At 34.7% G+C, this 26,129-nt stretch overlaps 2 protein-coding genes and 3 non-coding genes across 5 annotated transcripts in view; all 5 read left to right on the forward strand.

Annotated features, from left to right (window-relative positions):
- Window positions 1-1,943: 1,943 nt before the first annotated feature.
- On the forward strand, window positions 1,944-12,701 carry RABGGTB (Rab geranylgeranyltransferase subunit beta). The gene is made up of 9 exons (XM_026700191.2): window positions 1,944-2,132; window positions 3,388-3,495; window positions 4,486-4,683; window positions 6,125-6,230; window positions 6,804-6,856; window positions 7,488-7,598; window positions 7,995-8,120; window positions 10,270-10,419; window positions 11,763-12,701. The coding sequence occupies exons 1-9, from the start codon at window positions 1,953-1,955 to the stop codon at window positions 11,901-11,903; spliced, it is 1,173 nt and encodes a 390-aa protein (XP_026555976.2). The 5' UTR covers window positions 1,944-1,952; the 3' UTR covers window positions 11,904-12,701.
- Window positions 3,663-3,736, forward strand: LOC113436195 (small nucleolar RNA SNORD45). The gene has a single exon (XR_003374037.1). It is a non-coding gene; the product is annotated as a small nucleolar RNA SNORD45 (small nucleolar RNA).
- Window positions 5,106-5,186, forward strand: LOC113436194 (small nucleolar RNA SNORD45). The gene has a single exon (XR_003374036.1). It is a non-coding gene; the product is annotated as a small nucleolar RNA SNORD45 (small nucleolar RNA).
- Window positions 6,338-6,420, forward strand: LOC113436196 (small nucleolar RNA SNORD45). Its single transcript, XR_003374038.1, has one exon. It is a non-coding gene; the product is annotated as a small nucleolar RNA SNORD45 (small nucleolar RNA).
- A 2,029-nt stretch (window positions 12,702-14,730) lies between the features above and the next one.
- MSH4 (mutS homolog 4) overlaps window positions 14,731-26,129 on the forward strand; it is a 53,882-nt gene continuing 42,483 nt past the window's right edge. Inside the window, exons 1-2 of the mRNA XM_026700080.2 lie at window positions 14,731-14,957; window positions 18,020-18,184. Of these exons, the coding sequence (XP_026555865.1) occupies window positions 14,759-14,957; window positions 18,020-18,184 (364 nt within the window). The 5' untranslated portion in view covers window positions 14,731-14,758. The remainder of the gene's footprint in view (window positions 14,958-18,019; window positions 18,185-26,129) is intronic.

Genomic DNA, 26,129 nt, shown 5'->3' on the forward strand with positions numbered 1-26,129 from the left:
ACTGTTCATTGAGAACATTAGCACAGCAATCTATGCTGGATTAAGATTATTTGGAAGAAGATTGCCATTTTCTTTTGGAAAATGCCAGAAAACCTCCTGATTGAACATTTTTGTGCAGTATTATCTCCCATCTATTGCATTTGGTCAAAGGGGGATAAGTGTTGAGGTAATTCCCCATTAGGAGAATGAGCGCACACAGGGAGACGTAGTGAGAGTGTTGAAGAATAACACACAAACAGCACACAGCTACATTGTATAGTAAAATGTAGTTTTTTACTTCCAGTAAAACAGTTAAGCAAAGTACAAACACAGTCCAAGTCATTCACGGTTAAAGCAGTCAGTTTTCAGTCCAGCGATAATCCAAATAACAAAGTCCAGTATCATAAACAGTTCAGTAACAGACTTACATCAAATCCAAGACTAACGATGATCAGTAACAATAGGAAAATGTAGGAACGGCAAGACTCTCAGAAACAGAACAATCCGGGTTTCTGGCTCCATCTTACGGCAGTTTGAGAATCACACCCAATTACCATTTTAGCATTCCCTTAAAGAGACAGTATTAAAATGTCTATCCTGGTTTATATATTTTCCAACCCAACTAACTGTTAGGTGACTTACATTCCTAACAGTAAGGACAAAGTAACTGTTGCTGCTGAAGAGCTATACCTCTTTTGTATAGCTTTTCCTCCCCTTGGTGGGGGTTCAATCTGGGGAATGTGAACCTTGTGGAATACTGTTTTTTTAAATCAGGAAACAGTAGACAACACTTATTGTTACCCAGATCTGCGAAGTGCCCAGGCTAAGCACAGATTGTTATGTTTCCCTACCTACCTATCAATGAAGCCATCATGGGTACTCCAATAGATGCAATAACTACTATTGTGAGGGCAGCAACACTGCAGACTTTGACATGGAGCCATAGTACGGAATGGAGACCGATTTTCAGATGACATACTTTCCCTCCTTTCCAGAATGGGATGAAGGTATGGTACAGAGGATAACAATGGTTTTGAATGTCCTTTGTACTCAGTCTGCCTAATAGTAGTGGTGGAGTCCAATTTCTTCAAAAATAGTTTTGTCACTTTTCCTAGGCTGATGAGTGTCAGCAGCTATTTTTCATAGATCCTCAGAAATCTTTCTTCCAGCTGTGACCCAATTATGTAGACCTGTCATGAAGATCTCATTTTGATAGTGAAGAACCTGAATCTACTCTTGAACTAAGGCAGGACCTCTCACATCCGATTACCATCCCATTGAAACACCTGACTAATTTCACCATCAAATGAGGGTGAGGTTTATATACTTTTGCCACACAGAAATATATACCTTTGGATAATTTTCTTCAATAAATGAACAAGTCTGCTTTTGAGTCCTCTGTTTAATTTGCTTTTCTAATTGTAGGACTTCTATGGAGAACAAATTTTAAATTATATAAGTAATACCACTTTTATTTCCTTTTGGCATTTTAAGAAAATGATCTTGCATGATTCAACCTTAAAACCACAAAGGTGAGAGGTGGGAATCAGGAATAGAGCAAAAGCAAGTCAAGGGTAGTCCTTGATTTACAACAGTTCATTTAGTAACCATTCAAAGTTAAAACTAACTTAATAACTGCACTTAACTGTCAAGAAAGGTCGTTAAAAGGGACAACGTTCACTTAACAAATGACTCAATTTCCCAAATTTTGGGCTTGATTACAGTCCTTAAGTCGATAACCTGTAAAGACGGCACGAACCCCCCCCCACTACCAATATCTACCTTCTATAAAGACAGAAACCAGATAAGATTATTAAATGAAATTGATAACTCCCCCCAGTTTAGTGTTCCCCAGTATAAAAAAGAACGTCTCAGAATAATTTCTTTCAATCGAAACAAGCACCAAACTCCTTCCTCTGCTTCAATAAGTAGCTTTCGCCGTACAGCTGTTGATTAAAAATAATAATAATAAAATGAAAATGAAAACAACGCCGCGGAAACAAAAGTTTTCTCTGTACAGGAAATTCTTAGCCAGCTCCACCGGATCCATTCGGAACACCAGACGGAAATCGACTTCTTTCTCTTTTTTTCCGGTGAGTGATGCGCATGCGTATGAGAATCACGTGAGCAGCCATCGCCGATGTACCATTATGGTGAGTGTCCACTTCCTTTTCCCGCTCTTGTTGCTTTTCGCGCCCTCGCTGCTCCTGCTGCCTCTCTCCCTCCCCTCTCATCCCTCTGTTGCTTTCCTCGGGGAGGGAAAATAGTCGACGGAGCCCCCTTTGTTAGGCCCGTTGGCCATTCCACGACGGGTTGAGGCTGAGGCCGAGGCGGAGATGGTAGCTTGGGGGTGGGAAAACCAGCCCTTTTCGCGGTCTTTGGCCGGGATTTGTATTTGCTGGCGAGCGAGAAATTGGTCACGGCTGCTTAGGGGAGCCACGTTTCCCAGGTGCCATTTTCTCCCCCTCCCGCATAATCTGCTGAAAAAGGCTATCCATCACGGTAACAATTGATGATTAAACCAAAAATGCTGCGCGCTTTCCTTTATAGTCCACAAGTCGTAGCCCCTACCTATTTGCGAGGTACCTTGGCAACTTTCCTTAATTTCTTGCTGGGTGAGTACAGCAAAGTTTATATAGGGCAGGGGTTTCTCTCTGTATATATAGAGAGGGTGGGGGAGGATGTGACTGTTGAGGTTGTGCAAAAGCCAAAACGTAGCATGTAGTTTAAGCAATTGCTTTGATAACTTTTTTTGTTCTGGTTTAAAAAGAAAAGTCTTGGTGATCTGCGAATTAAATCCTAAACTTTTCGATTTGCTGGGCATGTTGTTGTTTTTTAGCCTCTTCACCCACAAAATCGTTAAGGGAAAAGTGGAATGCCATGTGCTTAACTTCAAAATGGCGAGGGTCAAAGAGTTTACCATGGGACAAACAGCATCAAGAGAAAGAACTAGAATGAGATAACTAAAATGTATGTCCCGTGAGAAAAAATTTAACTGTGAGCAAGATAGTAAATTTTTTAAAAATAAAAGAAGCAACCAGTGATCAATCACATCCACTCATTCATTAACTAGGTGGCCATCTTGGTGGGAAAAACAGTTTAACCTTTATGAACATGGTATAGTTCTCTGTTGCTGACAGATTTATGTAATATGTCTCTTTTTACTAATGTTGATAAACGGCTTAAGAGAAAATTTATTTTTTTTCTGCCTGTAGGAAAATATGTACAGTAAAATTTACATTATTGTATCCAGATTTTTTTTTTACTTCTATGAATGTTAGCATTTTAAAATTTAGTTTACTAATTATAATAAATATATGTAATTCATTGTTTGAACATGTTGGGAAACTCTATTATGTAATTTGATTGCAACAGTTTTTTGATAAGTTTTACCATAACATTTTTAAGGGAACACCACAAAAAGATGTCATAATAAAAAATGATGCTCCATCAACATTACTGTTAGAAAAACATGCAGACTACATAGCTGCTTATGGAACGAAGAAAGATGATTATGTGAGTAATATGTTAACAAATAATATTTATTTAGCTCTCCGTAGCACTTGTAGATATATATGGAATATAGAAGAGGTTTTCTTTTTTCATTATTTAATGTTAATTTTTGTATGGTGCACATCTACTCTATGAGGCAACTCTCATAAACATTGCAGATAGTTTATTTAGGTCAGTGATGTAATCTGGCATGTATTATCTGACTTCAGAGCTGTAGAAGTCTTTAGAATGATACTGAGACCTAAAAAAAACCTATTTTTAAATTAATTGAACATATTTTTATGTTAAATACTTATTTCTGGTTTTCAAAATGTTCTTTGCTTAAAAATTTGGAACAAAGTAATATGCTACTTTAGCCAATTAAAATGGTTAATTATAGGCAGTATTAATCCATGATAGCCAAAATCTGGTAGCACCTTTCTAGACTAACAGATTTTATTAAAAGGCATAAGCTTTGAGGAACCACAGCTCATTTAACCAGATGCATGGAGATGCTGATGTAGATTTAAATAGGATAGTATGGGTGATGGCTGAGGAAGGAAAGATGGGATGATTATACAAATGGCACTATGAGATAGATTACCAGTACCTAGCATTTAACAATTGTCAGCTTTAACAAATTATATATACACAATTGATAGTTTAGTGAATGAGTATATAAAGTATATACGAATATATAAAAATATATAAAAGTTCCCAATAAATAATTGGGAACTTTTAGCAATTTGCAAGATATTCTATGTGCAAATTTGTTCCATGCCTGGAACAACTCATCTCAGACGTTTCTGTACCTGAATGACATCATACTTGTTTTAGGCTCTTCTATACTTGTAGATTTAATGAATCCTCAGTGTATGTATGGTAAAATAAAAGTTCCTATGTTGGGAATTCTTTCCCTAATCATTTAAATAAATAGTCATGCTATCTTTTACATTCATTATTTCTTTATATTCTTTAGATTAGAAACTAATATAAATGTGATACTTATTTCAGGAATACTGCATGTCAGAATATTTAAGAATGAGTGGCGTCTATTGGGGATTGACAGTAATGGATCTCATGGGGCAGCTTCATCGAATGAACAAAGAAGAAATTCTAGCATTTATCAAATCATGCCAACATGAATGTGGTGGCATAAGTGCCAGTATAGGCCATGATCCTCATCTTTTATATACATTAAGTGCTGTTCAGGTAAACACATATGTTATTTATACAGATTCACTGGTGGTTTATCCATAGTGTTAATGTCTAAGTGAATTGTTTTCTAGGCTCCAAGATACGCTTTTCTTTAAAAAAAATTCCTTACATTTACTGAGTTTTCTTTAGATTCAGCATTCATTGTTGGCTAAAAAATAATGCACCTTTTGTTTTTTTACAAACTCTAAAATAAATGGTTTAGCTTATTTTTTTGTCTTAAGTTTTTAAACTGGAGAAATGTAAAGTACAGTTGAATTTTTGATTGTTTGATTGTATTTGTATAACAATCCATCTTATATAGCGTAACCCTGGACCAATCATAATAATGATATTTCACCCAAACCAACTTCGGCAAGTTTAAGTAACTTCCTATAACTAATACTAATGCTTTTAACACAAAGCATTATAGCTTCTTGGGTCAGTGATGGAATGATGTTTTATCTGAATCTGCAGTTGATGTGGTTTAACACTCAGCTCTAGAATTACTCTGAGACCTGAGAATTTTTTTAAAAAAATTATGCATTAGATTTCTGGATTTTGTCAGAGCAACTTAATTCTTGAATCTTAATTCAAAATTCCAGAATATCTTAGACTTGGATAAATAAATCATCTGCCTTCCAGATGGTAGCTCATATCATATTAACCAACACAAACTATAGTAAAGTACATACAAGACATATTAAATCACCTGCCTTTTATTAAGTTAATCAGATGGGAGCTTCAATGATCAAATCCCAAATTAGCATAAGAAAGAGTAGAAGAAATGTAGATGTTTCTGTCTAATCTGTTTCAAAAATTATTGTAAGTTTGTTAATAAATTCTATTTATTTTACATTCTAATTATTGCACACCTACACATACCTAAAACATGGAGTAGTAATTTCATCATACAAACTGTTACTATAATTAAAATAAATGCATGATGATTGAATAAATGTTTATAGTATTCTTTGAATTCCCTTAGATTAAAAAGATTTTATTAGTGGAAAGAATTACTATAGGCATTTTGAAAAAAATAATATTTGCATATCAGTTATTTAAGTAGCTTGGAATTATTTACTATGACATACTTGCTTTTTTAATTAAAAAAACAACTTAGGTTGGATCCTAAGTCATGTCTAACGTCATGGAAAACAGTCTTAGTCATGCCTAACTTTCTATTGATTCATATAAGTCTTAAGTGTAATTAAATATAGATTATAACTCAGCATATTTTGGATATAATTGGAAACTCTTTAAAATTTAATGTACCTTTAAATACTTTATATTGGAGGTAGAAAAATAGAGATAACAAGATTGGATTTTTTGTATATTTCAGACTAGTGAAATAAAATAAAATTCTAATTAAAATAGTTTTGAATTGTTTTCAGATATATAACTATGTTCTCATGTATTTTTATATTCTAAATTTTTAATGATTGGTTTTGTTTTCCAGATTCTAACACTATATGACAGTCTGGATGTTGTCGATGTAAATAAGATTGTTAATTATGTAAAAAGCTTACAGAAGGAAGATGGATCATTTGCTGGAGATATTTGGGGTAACTTAAAGTATATTGATTTCCATTTTCTGATGAAAGATTTAAAATCATAATTCAAGAGGATATGTGATGGTATTTCCACTTTTTTTCTGAATTTTAGTTACTTAGATCTATGATGAGAATTTATATACATCTGATTCTAAATGTGATGTATATCACCATTTTAGCTCTAGAATTACTCTGAGATCTGAGAAATATTGCTTAATACTAATAATTACAATTTTTTGCATAAGCACAATTTTTGCCAGTTTTATTGTGAAAATATAGTTTGGTTGTGCATTTCTATGTAAATTTAACAACAGTAAGACTTGTGTTTAAATAGGCGTGTGATTGAATTGATTGATTGATTGAATTTTTAATTTGTTAATATATTTACTTTTAAATACAATAGTTTCTTAAAATGTTTTTATCTTATTTGGGAATATTTCTATAAACAAGCTAACCTTGTCTATGATGTCTTTGTTTTTCCTTGAATTGATACATATTTGTTTTACTTTTGTATTTCTGAACTTAACTCAATTTTATAAACCTTTTTCGTGTCATGTATATAGCTACTTTTATTTCTTCCTCTAGGAGAAATTGATACTAGGTTTTCATTTTGTGCAGTAGCAACCTTAGCCCTTCTGGTAAGTCCTTTGAAACAAACATATATATATACTGAAATGGTCAAGATATGTTTTCCAATATTCTGTATTTTATTTTATTGGACTTTAAAAAAACTTCCCAGGATATTATTAGGAATGTAACATTTAAAATATTCCTAGAGTGGAAAACTAGTATTAACCAGGTTATCTGGCAATGCCAGGAATTAAAGCTCAAAAATTAAATTAAAAGATTCCAAGTTTGAAATTGGTATTGTCAGATTACAGGAAAAAGAATCAAGTATAATAAATTTAAAATGTTATCTTTCTACCACCCAAAAACCCATCATATTCGGTAGATGTCTTCAGTCCTTTGTTGACGTTTATTAGTTTTGACAAATGCTATGTTCTGCATTCGGAGCTCCTTGTTCATTCAGACACTGGAAATTATGAATTTGCTAAATTGTAGAGCAGTCAATAATGGAAATTAACTGCATTGACTTTTAAATATTTCTCTTAACATTAGATGTGTCAAATTGAGTAGAAAGTCATTGCAGAAGGAGCACCTCTATTGTATTCTACAAAAAAAGTTGTATTTTCCTCTGCCAAGTTGGGTAAACAACAATCCTTAGTTGAGTTTTGCCAAAGAAGTAATTTTCAATTTTCTGCTTTTCAGGGGAAGTTGGATGCAATTGATATGGACAAAGCAATAGATTTTGTGTTATCTTGTATGAATTTTGATGGAGGATTTGGTTGTAGACCAGGATCTGAATCGCATGCAGGACAGGTAAATTGTAATTAAAGCTTAGTAATAAAATAACATGCTAAATTATCTTTGATTTTAAGGTTTTTTTAAATATTAATTAGTCCCCTAAATATTAAACATACTAAATCCTTCTGCATAATTTTATCAAAAACCCGGGTAAGGAAAATCTAAGAAGAACAGTAAGGATATCGTTAATAGCATCCATTGACCCTGTGCATCACTATTGATTTTTAAATGTTACTAGGTTATATTAGTTTCATATTTTAAATACTTAATTGCAAGTATGATAGATAAAAGTTGAGAGATTTAATTTGTCGCATTTATTATATAAATAATTGATATCCCACATTGTATTTTTCTTGGTTTTTTCTGAATATCTTTCTAAAATAGACATGAACTTTATATCTGTAATTTTAGATCTATTGTTGCACAGGATTTCTGGCTATAACTGGCCAGTTACACCAAATAAATGCTGATCTTCTAGGATGGTGGCTTTGTGAACGTCAATTGCCATCTGGTGGCCTTAATGGAAGACCAGAAAAGGTATAATTTGCCCACATTTTGTTTTTCAGAATTCCATAATTTGGAAGGAAGCAGAATTTTCTAAAAAAATGACTGACTGGTTCTAGCCATGTGTACTATTGTTGTAAGACAACATTTGGAATTCATTGATACTCCCATTAACACTTTCTATTTTTAGCAAGGATTCTTGATTCAATAGAGGTGGTTATTTTCTTTATGCATTTGCAAATAACCTTGAAACATTACTCTAGATCAGGTGTACACAACATACAAACTACCAAGCAGCATTAGGTTTATTCTAGACCAGGGTTGTCAAACTTGTGGCCTGCAGGACAGATGTGTTACACGCTGGCCTTGCCCACACCCAATTTGGCAAAGGGGGGAGAAGTTGTGATATGTCACGTGACAACTCAGGTTTGACACTCCTGTTATAGACATTCACCATAATAAAGGAATAGCATTAAAGTCATTTTCTCTTGCCATCATCATTTGGAAAACACCATGAGGCAATGCTTGGATGGTATATTTATACAATGGTTTTGGGAGTAGATTTGACAGATAAACTATTCCTTAATGTAACAGGGTGGGGTCTTGTTTCCCCTAAAACAAGACCCACCCTGAAAAGACCCATCATGTTTTTAAATGCATGCACTCTAATTAAGCCCTGTCCCCAAAATTAGGCCTAATTAATACCCCACCCACTTGGGTGCGGGGGTGGGGTGAGGCACAGATTAAAAAGGAAGCTGTGGAGGGTGGAGCCACCCTACTTAGCAGGCCTCCAACACCCTGACGCCTGCTTTGCCTTCTGCGGCCGCTTGACACCATTTGCCCCCAGCCTTCCTTTCGTCATCAGAGTCTTCTGGAAAGCCCTCTGCAGTTCTGAAGCGAGCTTCAGACGGATATGTGCGGCACCCACAGCCTCAGTTTTGCCATCAAAGCCTTCCAGAAAGCTCTCTGCAGCTGTGAAACTGACTCTGAATTGACATGTGCAGTGCCCCCTGGCTTCCGTTTCACCTTCAGAGGCCTTCTGCAACTAATAACAGCTCCGAATCTGAAGCTCTCTTATCGTTTGCAGAAGGCTTTCCAGAAGGCCTCTGAAGGCGAAATGGAAGCCAGGGGTTGCTGTGTGTGTCAATTCTGAGCTCGTTTTACAGCTGCAGAGGGCTTTCCGGAAGGCTCTGGTGGCAAAATAGAGTCCAGGATTGATGCATATGAGTGGCCACAGAAGTGGGCAGCACCGGGCTGCTGGATGGGGCTGTCAGTGCCACCACCGCGAAGTGAGCCAATAATTAGACCCTTCTGAAAAGAAGCCCTAGCCGTTTTTTCGGGAGTCAAAAGAAAAGTCTTATTTTCAGTGAAACAGAATATCAAATTTGTCAAGACACTAGAAAGCTTACAGGTCTACCTTATCAATGTGCTATGACAACTGAAGTGGTAGAGTTTCCCCATATCTTACTAATACTATATATTGGTTTATTATACTTCCATTAATTCAATTACCTTGTGTAGAAATCCCTTTATCTTTTTTGAATTTAGTATCCTGTTTCTTATATTCTTTTATTAGTTAAACAGAAACAATCTAATCCATACATTTTAGGAAATTGCAAGTCCATGCATATGTATTTTAATGCATTCAGATACCACAATAAAATCCTTTCTCACTCTGTTAAGACATAAAAGTACTATTTAAAACAAAGGCTGAATTACACAAAGAACTAAGCTGCAAAGCAACTGCATTATGACTTCATTCAAACATAGTCATTGTAATTCTAATTAACCATTTAGAAAAAGTAAGGCAGTAAGAACATTTCAAGATTTACTGTAAATTTATGATATGCTTTTTAAGATTTTGTTTTAATCTATATTTTTATTCATCTTGTTAGCTATGGACATTAAACAGGTCAATATTGCATGGAAGATTTCTCAAAAAATTAAAATAGCAAGCATAATGTAATTTTAGGTAAACTTTGTACAGCTTAATTTAATTGTGCATGTTTGGTTTTAAAAAAAGACTCCAGATTTTTCTGCTCAGTGATAGAAGGAAAAGACTTCCCATGTCTTTTAAAATTTTTATTCAGGGAAAATATCTTATTTTGACTTAAATCACATTATTCTTGCTCTAAACAATCACAATTGCCTTAACATACTCTGCTGTCATTTCATTTGGCAGTTACCAGATGTATGTTATTCATGGTGGGTATTAGCATCCCTGAAGATAATTGGCAGGTTGCACTGGATTGACAGACAGAAATTATGCAATTTTATCTTGGCTTGCCAGGATGAGGAAACAGGAGGATTTGCTGACAGGCCAGGAGATATGGCAAGTAGTCTCAAACAGTTTTGATTTTAGTAAATCATAGCAGTATTTGATGCTTAGAAACACATGTGCATTAATTTCATATTATCTAGAAATCTATAACAAATGATGGTGTTCATTAAAGGATTTTTCTTTTCAGATTAGATTAGTTCCACTTTAGTGGATGATCTGAAGATAACTTTATTATTATATTTTGTTTCTAATCATAAGTAGTTAATACTAGGGAAATTTGTTACCAGAATCAAGGATATAGCTAATCAAATGCTTTGGAAATCTTGAACCAGTTAGAGGAATAAATCTTCTGAATAAAATGTCTCTTGAAGATGTAACACAAAGGCTTTCAAATAAATACCAGTAGATATAACCTTTATTCCTTGCCAATATTTTATCGCAATCTGACTTTAGATATTATTTTAATTCAGAATGAGAAGTGGGGATATTGCAAGGAAAACCACTAGCCTATAAGTAAATATATTGTCAAAAATATGTGGGGCCCTTGTTAGATTAGTAAAACTGATCAATTTAACTTCACATTTAGTGTAGAAGTACATCTTCCTGACCAGAAAAAGTATAAATATAGGTTTCATGATAATAAATCTCCTTTTGGAGTACATAGGTAGCAAGGAATAGTATTTTGTTAACATTGACATTTTGGAATGGCTAAGCCCTAGAGCCACATATTAAAATTATACATGAATTGGAAAATATATTTTATTCCAAGCTAAAAACAAACTACAAATAGTTCTCGACTTGCAATCATTTGTTCAGCAAGCATTCAAAGTTTACATTGGTGCTGAAAAATGGAACTTGCAACCTGTGCCTAAAGTTACAGCCAGTGCCAAAACCAAGGTATATCATACATGAAACATACCTATGCTCTTAATGTTAAAAGTACTCCTACCAATCTAGGAACCCATTCATTTAGCTGCACTGAATTTGAAGTTCAGAGGCAATGAATAAATTGACAAATGATGAAGATAGTCCCTACCATCAGATTAGAATATAGTAATTTCAACCTATTGCATGTATAGACTTCTCTGAATTTTAGCATCATACCACAAATGGAGGTGCCCTGTTTCTTTTCCTCAACATTTTAAAATATATACTTTGGAATTTAAAAAGAAGCTACAGTATTATTGATATATTGTATTCTGCTAATTAGTTTGCATTTCCTTTAATTAAAATACTTCAAGCTTTTCCTGGTATTCTAAAAATGATTAGTTAATGTGTATCTCCACTGTTTTTAATTTGAATCTTCAAATTTACTGCATAACTGCTTAATCTTTTAAAATATATTATCCCGTGGAAAGTAATGTTTTCAATAAATATACCTTAATATATTGTAGGTGGATCCATTTCACACCTTGTTTGGAATTGCCGGACTATCATTACTGGGTGAAGAACAAATTAAGCCTGTAAATCCTGTGTTTTGTATGCCTGAAGAGGTCCTTCAAAGAATAAATGTACAGCCTGAACTTATTAGCTAGGATATAGTATGTATAAAATACTTTAATCAGCAGCTTTAATTTTTTCCATCAAGGCATTTCTAAATGTGTTTACATTATAAATTGCTACTTTACTGTAAGCACTATCATTTTGTACATGTTACCATAAACAAAGTAAATGAACAGAGTGTGACATGTACTTGAGGTTTTCAGTAACAGATGTATGTATTTAAGTATTTTGCCTCCAGTGCTGCTTCACTTTGAAAATAACATACTGTGTTAGGTGCAGTAGATAAATACTTGAATTATGATTATGATACAATCATTCATCCATCTGGGTGATAAGCAACAAGTACTAGATAGTAAATTGTCCTAGGTATTCCTTCTGTTGATAAAATTTACTTGTTTATTTTGCCAGTGACACTTCATGCACTTGAATTCCCCTTCAGGATATGCAATAATTAAATCCAGTTTTATTTATCAAACCATAATAGAAGTAATACAATGGTATCCAAATAGTTACTCTCTATTAAAGACATTATTTAATGAAAGCTAATAATACAATTACAATGTAACTTGGTTTTAACTAATGACCTTGCTGAATTCTACAACTTGTTTTCTTTGCTCTAAAATATTTATTGTACGATGTGGCTTGAATCCCAATTTTAGCAGACTTGGAATAATTGTATATATTCAAGAATAAAGTTGTATAAGATTGTTTTCTGCAAGAGAAAATACTTGTTTCCATTAAAACTCTAGAAATACCTCTCTTTCACACGTCACAACTGCATTTGTAAGTTGACTGAAATTGAAATATAAATAAATATGTTTTGCTTAAAACAGATTAAAGTTAATTGTAATTATAGAAGTATTTGTCCACAGTCCATTGGAGGTGAGAAGATTTCAGGCTTGCATTTTTGTTGCATTTCTGTTTTCAAAAAAGTGTCTGACAAGGGTTTTTTTAAAAATCAGATATTTAGGTCTAGCCTTTATGCTACATATGACTCATGCACATTAGACCCAGAAAGGCAAAAAATTATTAAACCAGAGTTGTTATTATGTAAAAGCAGAATTGTACAAGTGGGTCTTCTGGTTATACAATACTTGTTTAACAACAATCCAAAATAATCGCTAAACAAGTAATTTTGATCAGTTCTCAGCTTTCTGGCTACTGCAGTGTATCCACAGACATGTGATCACAATCTGGGCTTGGTGCCCGTATTCATGATTATGTAACAGCAAGCCATAGTCACCTGAATATGATTTCCAACATTCCCTGCTACCTTCTGACAAGCAAAGCCAACAGAAAATCTGAAGTTATGGTCATGTGAGATTATGGCAACCAGAATTGCCATTGGTAAGCAGCATGGTCATAGGACATCACACTTTGCAACCAAATCACTTAGTGACAGCAATTCCAGCCCCAAACACTGTAAATGAAGCACCAGCTATATATTTTCATTTGATAACTTTTTTTCCCAATAGCTGAAAACAGCAAGATGGGGGGAAGTGGATTCGTGGGATGCTGAATTCTGGACTTGCACCATGTGCCACTGCAGAATTAAATATTCAGCTCTATGTCAATTCTGATCTTTACCAATGGACTGTTATCATTTGCTTTCAGTCTGTGGACATAGATGGAATATTAAAATGGCTACAAATTATACCAGTCCCAACCATACAATCTTCCATTTTTTCATTCTTGCCATATGGAAGAAGAAAGTAAAATGGTGCTAAAAAACAAAACCATCTTCAATCTTTTCGGCAGTAGTCACTCAATTTCTGTAATTTTAATTTTTAAAGAACTATACAAAGTTACTTAAAGTGTGACCTAAACACCAACCAAGATGTCTGATTCCAATTAAACTGAATTTTATTAGGTTATATGGTCAAACAATGTGTCATGCAAACATGTCTTTTTTCTGAACTGATAATCCTATAATTGTAGATTTTTAATGTGTCTTGAAAATCAATTTCTGGTACTAATAAAGTACATTGCTGCTAAACTGGCTTCAAAGAATATCAGGAAACCCATACCACCATTCATTTGTACTGAAGAATGTATCCATTCTCCATTATCAGTCAATTTGCAACTGCTACATTTTTTAATTTCAGTTTTCTTTATCAACGTATTTGGATTTTCCCTCTCTTTAATTTGATCTACATCTATCTGGATTAGATTAGCCTGTAGTTATAAGCAATAGTTAAAAACAAGGATATGCAATCTTCATCCCCAGTAATGCTAAGGCTACTGACAGCACTGAGGGGGCCTTGCTCTGGACGAAACAATCTAAAATTATTGAAGTTTAAGTGCTATTAACACTTAATAGCACTTGCATTCTTGCTACAAATGAACTCTGCGATGTTAACTGCTTAGGAAGCGCCTTTTTTTAAAGTACAACTCAGGGCTAGTATTCCTTAACGGCTTAACCAAAGGTCCTGTGTAAACTGGATTACGGTTCCCATCATCTGAAAGTGGTGACACGCATCACGTTTGGACAACCCAATAGATTGTCAAAAAGATTTGTCAGAAAAGCCGTCCCGCTGAACCCTCCACAGTTAACGGTGTTCTTTTCTGATGGGTTGTTCAACTTTGAGACAACGGCTGAAAATGTTAAGAGGGAGGGGGCATACTTAAATCATACTCTCCAATGTTCACCTGTGTAAGAAAGTTCCTCCCCAAGGTTGAGGAACCTCGGATGAGAATTACTTTTTGTCACTTAGCGAAATCAATTAATTGGGAGACACCCCTCTATGCTGTTTGAAATAGTACAGTCCGCTTTCTCCGTTCTGCACAGCGGAGGCACGGGCTGACTTCTGAGGCAAACTGGGGGGAAGGGTTCTTCAACTGCCTCGGGCTGGAGTTTCCCAGAGGCGATCGTCGAATCAAGTAGATCATGGAGGAAGCAAGTGCTGCTTCCACCTCTTATTCGGGCCGCTGCTCGTCTTCTTCTGGCCCCGAGCGTCAACCCCGTTACCAATTCGGTCTTCAGGAGACGCCGGGCTTAACTGACGAACCCTCTCACCCCCAACCGCGGAAAACGGACACGAGGGGCTCCAATGGCGCCGCGATCTTCCCTCCGAGAGGGTTGGAAGGTGGGCATTGCTCGAAGAAAATCCGATCGCAGCTCCCGAAATAGTGAAAATAACGCTCTCTTCTGGGCGGACACCTCAATCCCCAACTCGCCTTTCAAGGCTTCTCTAATAAGTGAATGGGAAGCATTAGAGCAACTGATTCTCAAAGTTTAGGTCTCTTTGTAATAAGTTACCCAGTTCTTGAATGGGCAAAACTGCAAAACTTCAATTATTATTTATCGAATACACTTTTATCCCACCTTTGTCACTTCATTAGTACAGGTAGTCCTCGACTTAAAACAGTTTGTTTAGTGACTGTTCAAAGTTACAATGGCACTGAAAAAAGTGACAACTGTTTTTTCACAATTACCATCTAGCATCCCCATGATCGTGTGATCAAAATTCAAATGCTTGGCAACTTACTCATATTTATGACCTTTTGCTGTGTCCCAAAAGGCCATGTGATCCCCTTTTGTGACCTTCTGACAAGCAAAGTCAAATGGGGAAGCCAGATGCACTCAACAATTGATTTACTAACTTATCAACTGCAGTGATTCCATTAACAACCAAGTCAAGAAAGGTCATGAAATGGGCAAAACTCACTTAACAAATATCTCACTTAAAACAATAATTTTAGGCTAAATTATGGTTGTAAGTGGAGAACTAACTAACTCAATTTGGCAGACATACATAATAGTCCTCCCTCCTATTTTCTCCATATGAGAAGGGTTGGCTGAGAGAGTCATTGGTCCAAAGTCCTCCAGTCAGGTTTTTAGCTTTTTCTGATGACTCTGGCTATTAAGCATTTTATTTTATTCACATCCTTCCTTTTGGTCAGTAGCTCAGAGTTATGCTTAGCTTCCCCTCCTTTTTTCCCCCTAGAGCAGCCCTGTGAGGTGGCTCAGGCTTGGTTCTCTTTTATGGCAATTCCACTTTTTAAATACAGTCTATTGGCTCTCTCTATTGATCTGATCCAGAAGTCTCCAAACTTGGCAACTTTAAGACTTTCTTGAACTCCTAGAATTCTCCAGCCAGCATCTTATAGTTGCCAAGTTTGGGGACCCCTGATCTGATCACACATCTGACTTGTTAACCCTTGAATGCAGAATATTTGTCTGAATACTGGAATGATGAATTTTATCTTGGTAAAAGTATCCCGAAGAAAGCTTTTCCTATTATTTTTAATTATGGGTAAACATAGATACATATTAATACATATAATTAATACATATAAATACAGCTCATACATTAAGATAACATGTCCTATAGGAGGGAAACAACCATTTTTTACAAACTTGAATAAAATATATAATTAGTGGAGGATGCATTGGACAACTTTCAACACTATTAGATGGGGTTAAAATTCTGAGGTAAATTAAGCCATATTAAATATCAAATAATTTATTAAACATATAATTTAAGGCTATAATTATAAATATGCACAGACAATTTGACTAATGGATCTGATATGTAGAAAATAAAAGGTGGAAATTCAAAATAATTTTTAAACTAGGACATTAAAACTCTAAAGGGGCTTGTTTTTTTTCTAAATAAACTTGCAAATGATTAAGCAGTTAGAGAGCAAGAAGATTCTGCTCAGTTATATTACATTATATTTATTGATTTACATACAAAACGTATTTTTATAAGAGGCATTATAGTTTGTGTGTGATGCTAAGAAAAAATATGTATATTTCTGACTATTGATTATTGCACTTTAAATTAGCTTACCTATTTATTTTATTTGTTTTTAGTGGATCTGTTCTAAATCTAGCTCCGGTCCATAAGATGATAACCAATGATGACATTCTACTAGCATACTTTTTTATGGCTAATTGAAATATTTTCACTCACACATATGTCACTTATTTAGTCGTAATCTTAATGTAAGAATGTAACCATACACAGCTTCTAAATAATAATAAGTCTTTATTGATTAGCCCTTAGGCCATATCAAAGTGCAAAGTTCCAGCAGCAATTTGTTACTAAAATTTAATAAAAGCAATTCAAAATGAAATTTGATAAAATACAATTTAAAATGAAATCTAGACAAAATACGATTTAAGATGAAATAGTAATAAAATACAATCGAAAATGAAATTGTAATAATGTACAATAATTTAAGATATAGATAAAATATAATAACATTATATTTCGGAGTCGCCCTTGCAATTTACCCAATCAATCCCACATATGCAGATCTCAACCAAATCATTTTGTTTAGATACTGTGCTACTTTAAATATGATTTTCAAGTTCTGGCCGGACATAAGGTAAGTTATTTTGATATGGGTACGCTTCTAAATAAGCATGCATAGAATTGTCCCACAAAACAAAGAAAAATATATACTATTGAAAAATATAAAATGGGGAGGTATTAGTGGGCTAATACAGGAGGTGAAACTATTTGTGGCTTTGCTTTCTGTTTTTTTTAAGATTCCAGGCTAAATTTGGATTGTATTCAGGTTAAATTAGTTATACTTTAGTTCCATTGAAAATAATGGGATTAAGTTATTAACTTTTTCTATTTGTTCAGTGCAACTACATTTTCTTCCTTAATTAATGGACCTATGAATTTTATATATCTGTTCCACTGTGTAATTGAAAAGGAAATCTTTTCTGAGGTGAGCAGAACCTAGTAATTTAGGAAATAGAACTTTGTGACTTTGACAAGGAATACTTAGAAATTGTTTAATGGATTGGCTCCATTTTATCTCCAATGTGGGTGTCAGTAATCTGAAAGTATCATTATCTAGTTTTCTGCAGTATCATAGGTGTCTCCAATTTTTAAAAATGTAGGAAAAAATTATCTTGAAAAGTTTAGAACTATAATGAGAGGTAGATGAGTTTCAATTTATACTATATTTAAGATATATTTATATATCATATTTTAATGTTGGATATCCCAGAGCATCTAAGGGTGGAAATGCTATGGCACTCACAGGCACCAAATTTCCAAAAAACTTCTTTAAAAGAATTAAATGTTTTATTACTAAATAGTGTTTCAAATAACTGTCTTAGAAATAAAGAAATGTGACCACTTTATATTAAGTGCTTTCAAAGGAAATTTTTTATTTTTATTAGATTCATATTTTGGAGACAAGAGTTCTTATGCAGAAAACATTAGTACAGTAAATATGACAAGCCCTTCTTCCACCAAGGATATAAAGATTTCTAGAGTACGGAAAACACCTGTCTCATCCAACAGACCAGGATGTAGAAACTGGACTCCTTTCATGGGATATTCAGGTAAGGAAGCTGGTTTACTTCATTTCAAAAGCAATATTCATACTAAATATACATATATTGTATCCAGATTGATATTAATTTCAGTTATCTTACTTCTATGTTATAAAGTGATTGTAAAGATCTCTAGAAGGATCTTTTTAAACTGGATAAATGGTCAACCAAATTGCTAATATAGAGCAATTTAAATACACAAGGTCTCCAATTTACAATTATTCATTCAGTGACAATTTAAAGTTAAAATATAATAGCAATAGCACTTAGACTTATATACCGCTGTATAGCTTTACAGCCCTTTCTAAGTGGTTTACAGAGTCAGCATATTGCCCCCAACAATTTGGGGCCTCATTTTACCCACTGTCAGGTGATGCTCCATTCAAAATTCAAGAAAGAAAACTTAGACTCTTTAGATTAGAGCAAAGATGTCTTTTACTGAAAATGAAGTGGTAACATCAGTACAATTCTGAATCTGAGAAATAAGGCGCGCAAATCAGATATACAAAGTGATGGAATTGTTTCCACTCCCCATAGTTCAAAAGATTATTCCAATCAAAAGTTCTGAATATGATCATGTGGACATTTTCAGGTGGTGATGAGGCCTCTGTCCGTTGACCTTGGCATATTTTGATAAAGGTTTGCAGCTGCACAGAGAAAAGAAAGCTAAGCGAGAAATAGAAACTTAAACAGGGATTTATACTCCCCCCCACTCCTCATTTACACAACACAAGAATGTAACACCTCCAGCTCTCTTCCCAGACATTATCCCCCCCTCCTCCCCCCTATTACTTATGGCAGCCAAAAGATGCAAAGCAGTAGTAGAAGATCTTGAAGGCTGACACCCACCTTGGAAGGATGGAAGGCTGAGTCAACCTTGAGCCTGATGGGATTTGTCCTGCCAAACTCTAGGCAGCTGGCTGCAGAAATAGCTTGCAGAACTACACTCTAACCACTGCGCCACAGAGGCTTCATAAGTTGTAACTTTACAACTCTTTTCAGAAACAGAGTCATGTATGATTGTTTTTTACATTTGTGACTGCTGCAGCATCTCCATGGTCATGGGATCAAAACTGGATGCTTGGCAACTGCCATGTATTTATGACAGTTGCACTATCTGGGGTCATTTAATCACATTTTGTGACCTTCTCAAAAGCAAAGTCAATGGGAAACCAAATTCACTTAACAACCATTTTTCTAACTTAACAACTGTAGTGATTTACTTAACAACTGTGACAAGAAAAGTCTTACAATAGGTCAAAACTCACTTAACAATTGTCTTGCTTAGGAAAATAAATTTTGGGCTCAATTGGGGTCATAAGTCAAGCACTATCTGTTCAAAATATGCACATTAAGAGGAAAAAAAGTAATTTTGCATATATGCTGATTTAGGTCTGAGCTAACTATGACTAACCAGAAAAGAGATCTTGGATTCATAGTCCATAGTCCATAGTAGGTCCATAGTTTTAAAGTTAAATTCCATGATGGTATGGATCATAGGAAGAGTTGAAAATAAAAGGGAACAATACTGTAATTACATACACATTCATTGTATAACTGTATCTAGAATGCTATGTCTGTTTGCCACATCTGCAAAGCAGTCTTATAAAGATGGAAAATGTGTAGGAGATATCTGTCAAAATTGCCACGGGGCTTGAACTCTCCTGTGAGAACAAGCTAGAATGTTTGATTTAAAAAAATCATGACTGATAGAGGCAGTTGTATAATATAATGCATTATTTGGATGTCTCTCTTTCCAAAGTGTGCTGAATGGAATGAGATTTAGAACAAGTAATCAAAAATACTTCTTCACCTTATGCATTTGTGAAAATAAAAAAAGTGGTGATAGCTACTGACTTTGATAGCTTTAAAAGGGCATTGGATAAATTCCGAGTACATAAGAGGCTTGGGGTACAAGCTTCTTCTGTTAGCTCTAGTTTTTTTGGGATGTGGGGGAGGCAGCATATCATTTGCAGGGGAACAATAGCTGGACAGGAGTGTCCTAAAGGAACATGGCTTCTTTGAGACATCAATTATGGTAGCAGAAGGAAGGAGTAGGTTACTGTTTAATAAGTCCAGCAAGGTAGCCAGAGCCAGAAGACCCCTCTGAGTGCAGTCTCTATTGACATGGGAATAAAAATGTTTTTGTAGACAAGAAGTGGCTTTTTTCAACTAAAGAACACACATACACACACCCCTCCATGGCACTTTATGCAGATACTGTATGTTTGTTAGTGTTATGTTACAGAAATATCAAAAATATCAGTTAAAAACAGTGGCTGGTTTTCTACATCACATTAAGCTATTACTGCCCTATGGCTTAATGAATAAGACAAAATTAGCTAGGCCATTAATTCTAACTATGGCTAATATATTAAACACCTTCAAGGTTCTGATGTTCAAATAATTCCCATTTAATGAATGCAAAAAGAGCAAAATGGAAGAAATAGGTTAAATTTAAAATGACATTGCCAATTAGCATTTTCCAACTAGCATTTTTACAGTGGGGTTTAGAAGCAAAACCAACAGGAAATAAAAACAGCAAAACTCCCCAAGATTACTTTGGTATTTCAAAGACTGAGGAGAGTGTAGAAAATCTAAGAAGAAAACTAATAGGTACTTATAATGGTCTTAAACAAAATAAAGCATAAGGTACCATCTTGACATCTTCAGATTTTCTTACAACAGAAAGGCCAGCCAAATGCCCCACCCTCAGTCTTGGCAACTTGCCCATGGCATCTGTGGCACATGCATATTGTTTGTAGTCAGAGATGCGAGAAAACAGATGCTGAGTTCTGGAGAATAAGATGTGGGGATGATCTAGTCATAGATTCTCTAATAAGAGGACTTTCTATGGAGGATTATACTAACTTCTTGTCTATGGAGATTCTCAATCATCCAGGTCATGGTTGTCCCAAAGGTGCTTTTTTTCAAGAGGCAACTGGACTTTCTGGTTTTTCTTTTATTCGTTTCTCATCCAAGAAGCTTCTTCAGCTCTGACTGGATGGTAGGGAATGAAAGGATTTATGCTATGCTATGCTATGCTAAATCCTTCCATTCCCACCATCCAATCAGAGCTGAAGAAGCTTTTTGGATGAGGGGCAAAATGTCTTCAAAGAAAAACAAGAAAGTCCAAAAGCACATTTGGTACTAAGTTGTTGCAGGTGAATTCTGCAAGAGGCAACAGTTGTCCTATTTTAAGAGACATCCATCTTAAGTATTGGTTAAATAATTTATTCACTCTTTATGACTACCTTTCCTAGGTCAGAAGGTACAAAGATGACATTAATTTGAATGTCTAATAGTGGTTTAGAAAAAAATGTGTCTCTTCAGCCAATGAAAAGTCCTTGCAGGAATAAACACAGGCACTTTGCTGTGTTTTGCTCTGTGACAGGCACGGCAGGATGAAACATAGCCCTCAACATTTATTCTCACTCTCAGCTACTCGAAGTCTCTTGAGAAACCTAAAGCAAGGTTTTAATTCTCCCATGTGTTCTATTGTCATGGCATGGTTGCAATATTTCTTCTATTATAGGAAGGGGAGCATATGAGTTGCTGTTGTGATGCAACTATCTGTCAATCATAGAGAAAGGGGATATATCAGTCAGTGGAGGCTCACTAGAAATAATCCATCTGAGACCTGGTGTTAAGCCTTTATGGTAGTCAGATCATGAAACAGGCATTCCAAGGAATATAGGAATACTGCTTTATTGTAAAATATAATAAAACAATGTTGAATGCCCATCAATAAAAATAACCTAGTTTTGAATGTTAATAAAAAAAATCATTGTTATTTAGAAAGAATCAGCATAGTCATACTCCATTTTGTGTTAAGGCTGCAGCTGTGGAGATGGTCAATGGCATTAAGTATCTGGGGGTGCAGATAATCTGACTTGGTCTCTATATATGTTATCTTTAGTGAAGTGTGCAAACCAGCATTTGCATTTCCTGTGTCGGACGAGGAGACCACAACTAACTCCTTTCAGTCCTGCCCACTTTTTACAGAGCCACGATTGAGAACCTTTTAACAAATTGCATCACTGTTAGTTTTGGTTGGCAGCAGTGCCTCAGATAGAAGATCCATACAGAGAGTGGTAAGGACAGCTGAGAAGATTATAGGAAGCTTGCTTCCTGTTATTCAGGATACTGCTTATAATGTGCTTTAACTATGTGCTTAGAACTTGAGGCATTGTTACCACACACTCACTTCATGATCTGTTTCTATTGCGCCATTCTGAGAGGGAGTTTCAAAGTACCTGTAGCAGGACTACTAAATTCTGTAACAGCTTTTGTTTCTTATGCCACCTGTCTTGTAAATTCCCAGGATCCTCTCCCCCCCCCAATGCATACATTCAAACTAGACTGTGATGTTTCTCTGTGTCGTGTGTGTGCATGTGGGTATTTGCATAATGGTTTTCATTTGAGAGCTGAATGCAATGAAATTCCATTTCAATATTTTCTGAATAATGTACATTCAAAGTTATAATAATGATCTATTCTATTCCTAATCTATTCCTATTCTATTCTAATTCTAATTCTTTTAAACTCCTGTTTCTAGCAAATAGCATCATGATAGGTTCTTTGTTTTCTTCCCCCTCACAGCTCCTTTCACAGGACTGAGTTCTGTTTAGTTCCTAAACTGTTCGTTCAAGGTTATCTCTGTGCTCCTTTATAACATGATACCTTAGTAGAAAATTATGCTGAAGGCAGTATTATTAATAAGAGTCAACATTACTCTGGAGCTCTTGTAGCATTTCATTTTTACATCAGAGATACTAACAAAGATCTTCATTCTCACGGGAAAGAGAAATTTGTTAATAAATCAAGATCTCTGAAATGTAAATGGAGTAATTCCAGTTTGTATTTTTGATCAAATTCTTTTGAGTACTGCAAAAGAGAAATGCAAAACATAAAACAGATTCTAAACTTTTATATTACAATCTTATTCAAAATTATTACATGACCACCAACTGACCTAAGCAAACCTACAGAGCTTTTCAATAAATTACAAGATGCCAGAGATCAATACTGTACAATATAGTTTAGGAATGTAGTTTGGCAATGGCCCAGTTCTGGGAATATATCTCAGAAATGTCAAAATTCATTGGTGTTGTGGGTGAAGAAGGCATCCTTTGTGAGGGTCAAATACCAACATCTGCAGAGAACATATACTGTACAGTAGGCATAGTCTTTCCCTGCTTGAATAAAATCGTTTTTGAATGTTATACTCTATAGCCATTAACTATGATAGCAGCAGCTGATGTAACTATCTTCTATTTATACACCTGGAGAAATTAAGAAATATAGTCATGACATTGGATACACTTCCATGAAAATTGCTCTCATTCAGATCATTTGATACTTCTTTACAAATCATAAGTAAAGGAAATGGTAGAATGTCTTTGGATAGAAAACTATACTTGGTCATCAAATGTTATTGAAGCTTGTCCTGAAAGTCTGGTTTTTAAAAAACAAAACAAAAAACCCATACCTATTACAATGGCAACTGCAGATAGGTAATTCTTTAAACTTAAAACTGTAGAAAACAATGCAAGGCAACATACCACAAAAATAAGAATAAGCTGGTTGGTGCTCTCAACTGAGAATGAGCATGCCAGAAAACGGGAAACTCTGAGGATAGTCACTATGTTTGCAGAATAAAAGACATGGCAGAAAAACTTTTGAGTAACTCTGCACAACTCCACTGCCTACTTGCAAGCAATAAGAATAATGTTGCTGGGCCCTGATTACTGCCCACATGATTTGTACAAAGTTGTGCTGTATCTGAGACCATGCAACATTCATGCAGTGTGGATACTCTGACTTGCAAATCAGACAAGCAGAAGAAAAGGAAGGAGAATGCCTTGCCTGCACAGAAGGAAACCTATCACTGTTGCTGTTTCTAATTTATTAAGATTTGGTTTGACTTACTGACATGTTTTATTTACTATTATTGTACTCAGCACATGCTGAGTCTCACGTTTGCATTTACATTTACATTTAAAAAACAACAACCAATTCAGTTTGGTTTACTGCTGAGCTTTGTATTGCTTATCATTGCATTCTGTATATTTGTTCACCACTCTGTGGTTTAATTAGACTGCACAGTATGATCATTGATAATATCAGTGTTCCCAAAAAGTTGCTGAACAATCTGGTGCCCCTCAAATATGTTGAACTATAATTCACTGATTGTTATATAATCTACTAGGTGGCTGTAATAATTGGTCCAAACTGTTATTGTTTGGACCAATAATTGGTCTTGCTGTAATAATTGATCCAAACTGTTTTAACAAGAAGAGTTTGGACCAATTATTACAGCCACCTAGTAGATTGAAGAAATTCTCTATTTTTTAGCAGAACTTTCCTTAATTTTAAGAGGCATTGAAGTGTGGTCCAGTCAGTTGTCAAATTACTTTTTTAAATAACCACTTGACATACACTTGTCAGTTCAAATGGACAGAAATGTCAGAGTATTCATTTACTGGCAGAGACATAATTAACAAAGTCAGTGAGTAGGCATGATAACAGACCAGGCAATGGGAGCTGACCTGGAAAGTGAAACTGGAAGTTCTCTCTCTGTATTTTGCTCCTCTGCTGCTGAAGTTACTTGCAACGTGTTTCTGTTTGAGTTTACTCCATGTTGGAGAAATCTACAACTGGTTTGTAAGACATTAAATGAAGCATCAGCCACCTGTGTTTGTTTTTCTGGCGCTGAATTAACGCTGCAAAAACTCTGAATAAGAAAATACAGAGAAAGGCTTCCAAACTGATAAATAAAGCAGCCTTCTTTAACTTCTGCCCTCCAGGTGTGTGAACTAATTCCCACTATGTTCAGCCAACACAGCAAAGACAATAGCATGGAGAAGGATGGTTAGCAATCATAAATGGAGTTTACAAATTCCTGTTTAAAAATATATTTTTAAATAATACGAAAAACTGCTTGTTTCCTGTTATTTTAAACAACTAGCAAACATATATTCAACACCTTGGAAATAATTGATAGGAACTCAAATATATTAATAGTTTGCGTGGCATTTGATGTTTTTGATGATTATTGTATGTATTTTCTTTCATGTAGTTGTTAAACTGGACAGCAGAGGGCAGTATAAAATTGCACTCGGATTTTAAATTTGTTTTTATTGAAAGAGCTAGAAATATGATGTTAGTTATGGTATAAAAGAACTATAATTGAATAGTACCTTCAGGAGAGGAGAAAAAATTGAAATAAAATATCTTACATTGGGATTCCAGTTAGTGTTTCTGAACTAAAATGTTAGAGACTTCTCAGATACTTAATACTGAAAATATTAGGTGATTATTTTTAAAAAACATTTATGCTATTCCAAATATAATATGTACAAATTCTATGTTAAGATTTAACAAATACCTATATAGAATTATAGATATGGAAGGTATTATTTAGATTATCAAGTCCAATTCCTGCTCAATACAGGAATACAATTTAAAATATTCCAGATTGTTTACAGTTTAGCATTGTTTAATAATTATGCCAGCCAGCCCACATTTAATCCTGCAAATAAGCCATACCAGAGTCTCAACAGAGACTTTGTGACATATATGTTATCATATACTACTTCCAGAATTTTCTCCAAATCTATCAAGGAAGATATAATCCATTAAGGAAGACAAAACAAGAAATAAATGAGGTTAGTCTTCCAAGATGGTAACAGGATGATCTCTTTATGATTTTTATTTAGATGTCAGCATGGCTACCTTAAATTATAGATATCAGAGAAAGTACCCTAAACTTGGTTCTTTAGGATTTCTAAGCAGGGGAACAACCCTGGAGGCAATTAGAGTTGAAGTGATGTCAAAGTGGTGTCATGTTTATTGGACATACCTTAAAACACATAACTAAATTTTTAATATATAATTTTTATTTATTTTAAGGTTTTATATTGTATTTTAATTTTTTGAGTTAAGCTGCCTA

This window comes from Pseudonaja textilis, chromosome 3 (assembly GCF_049901715.1).
Source record: "Pseudonaja textilis isolate UNSWEBS1 chromosome 3, rPseTex1.2, whole genome shotgun sequence".
Classification (NCBI taxonomy): Eukaryota; Metazoa; Chordata; class Lepidosauria; order Squamata; family Elapidae; genus Pseudonaja; species Pseudonaja textilis.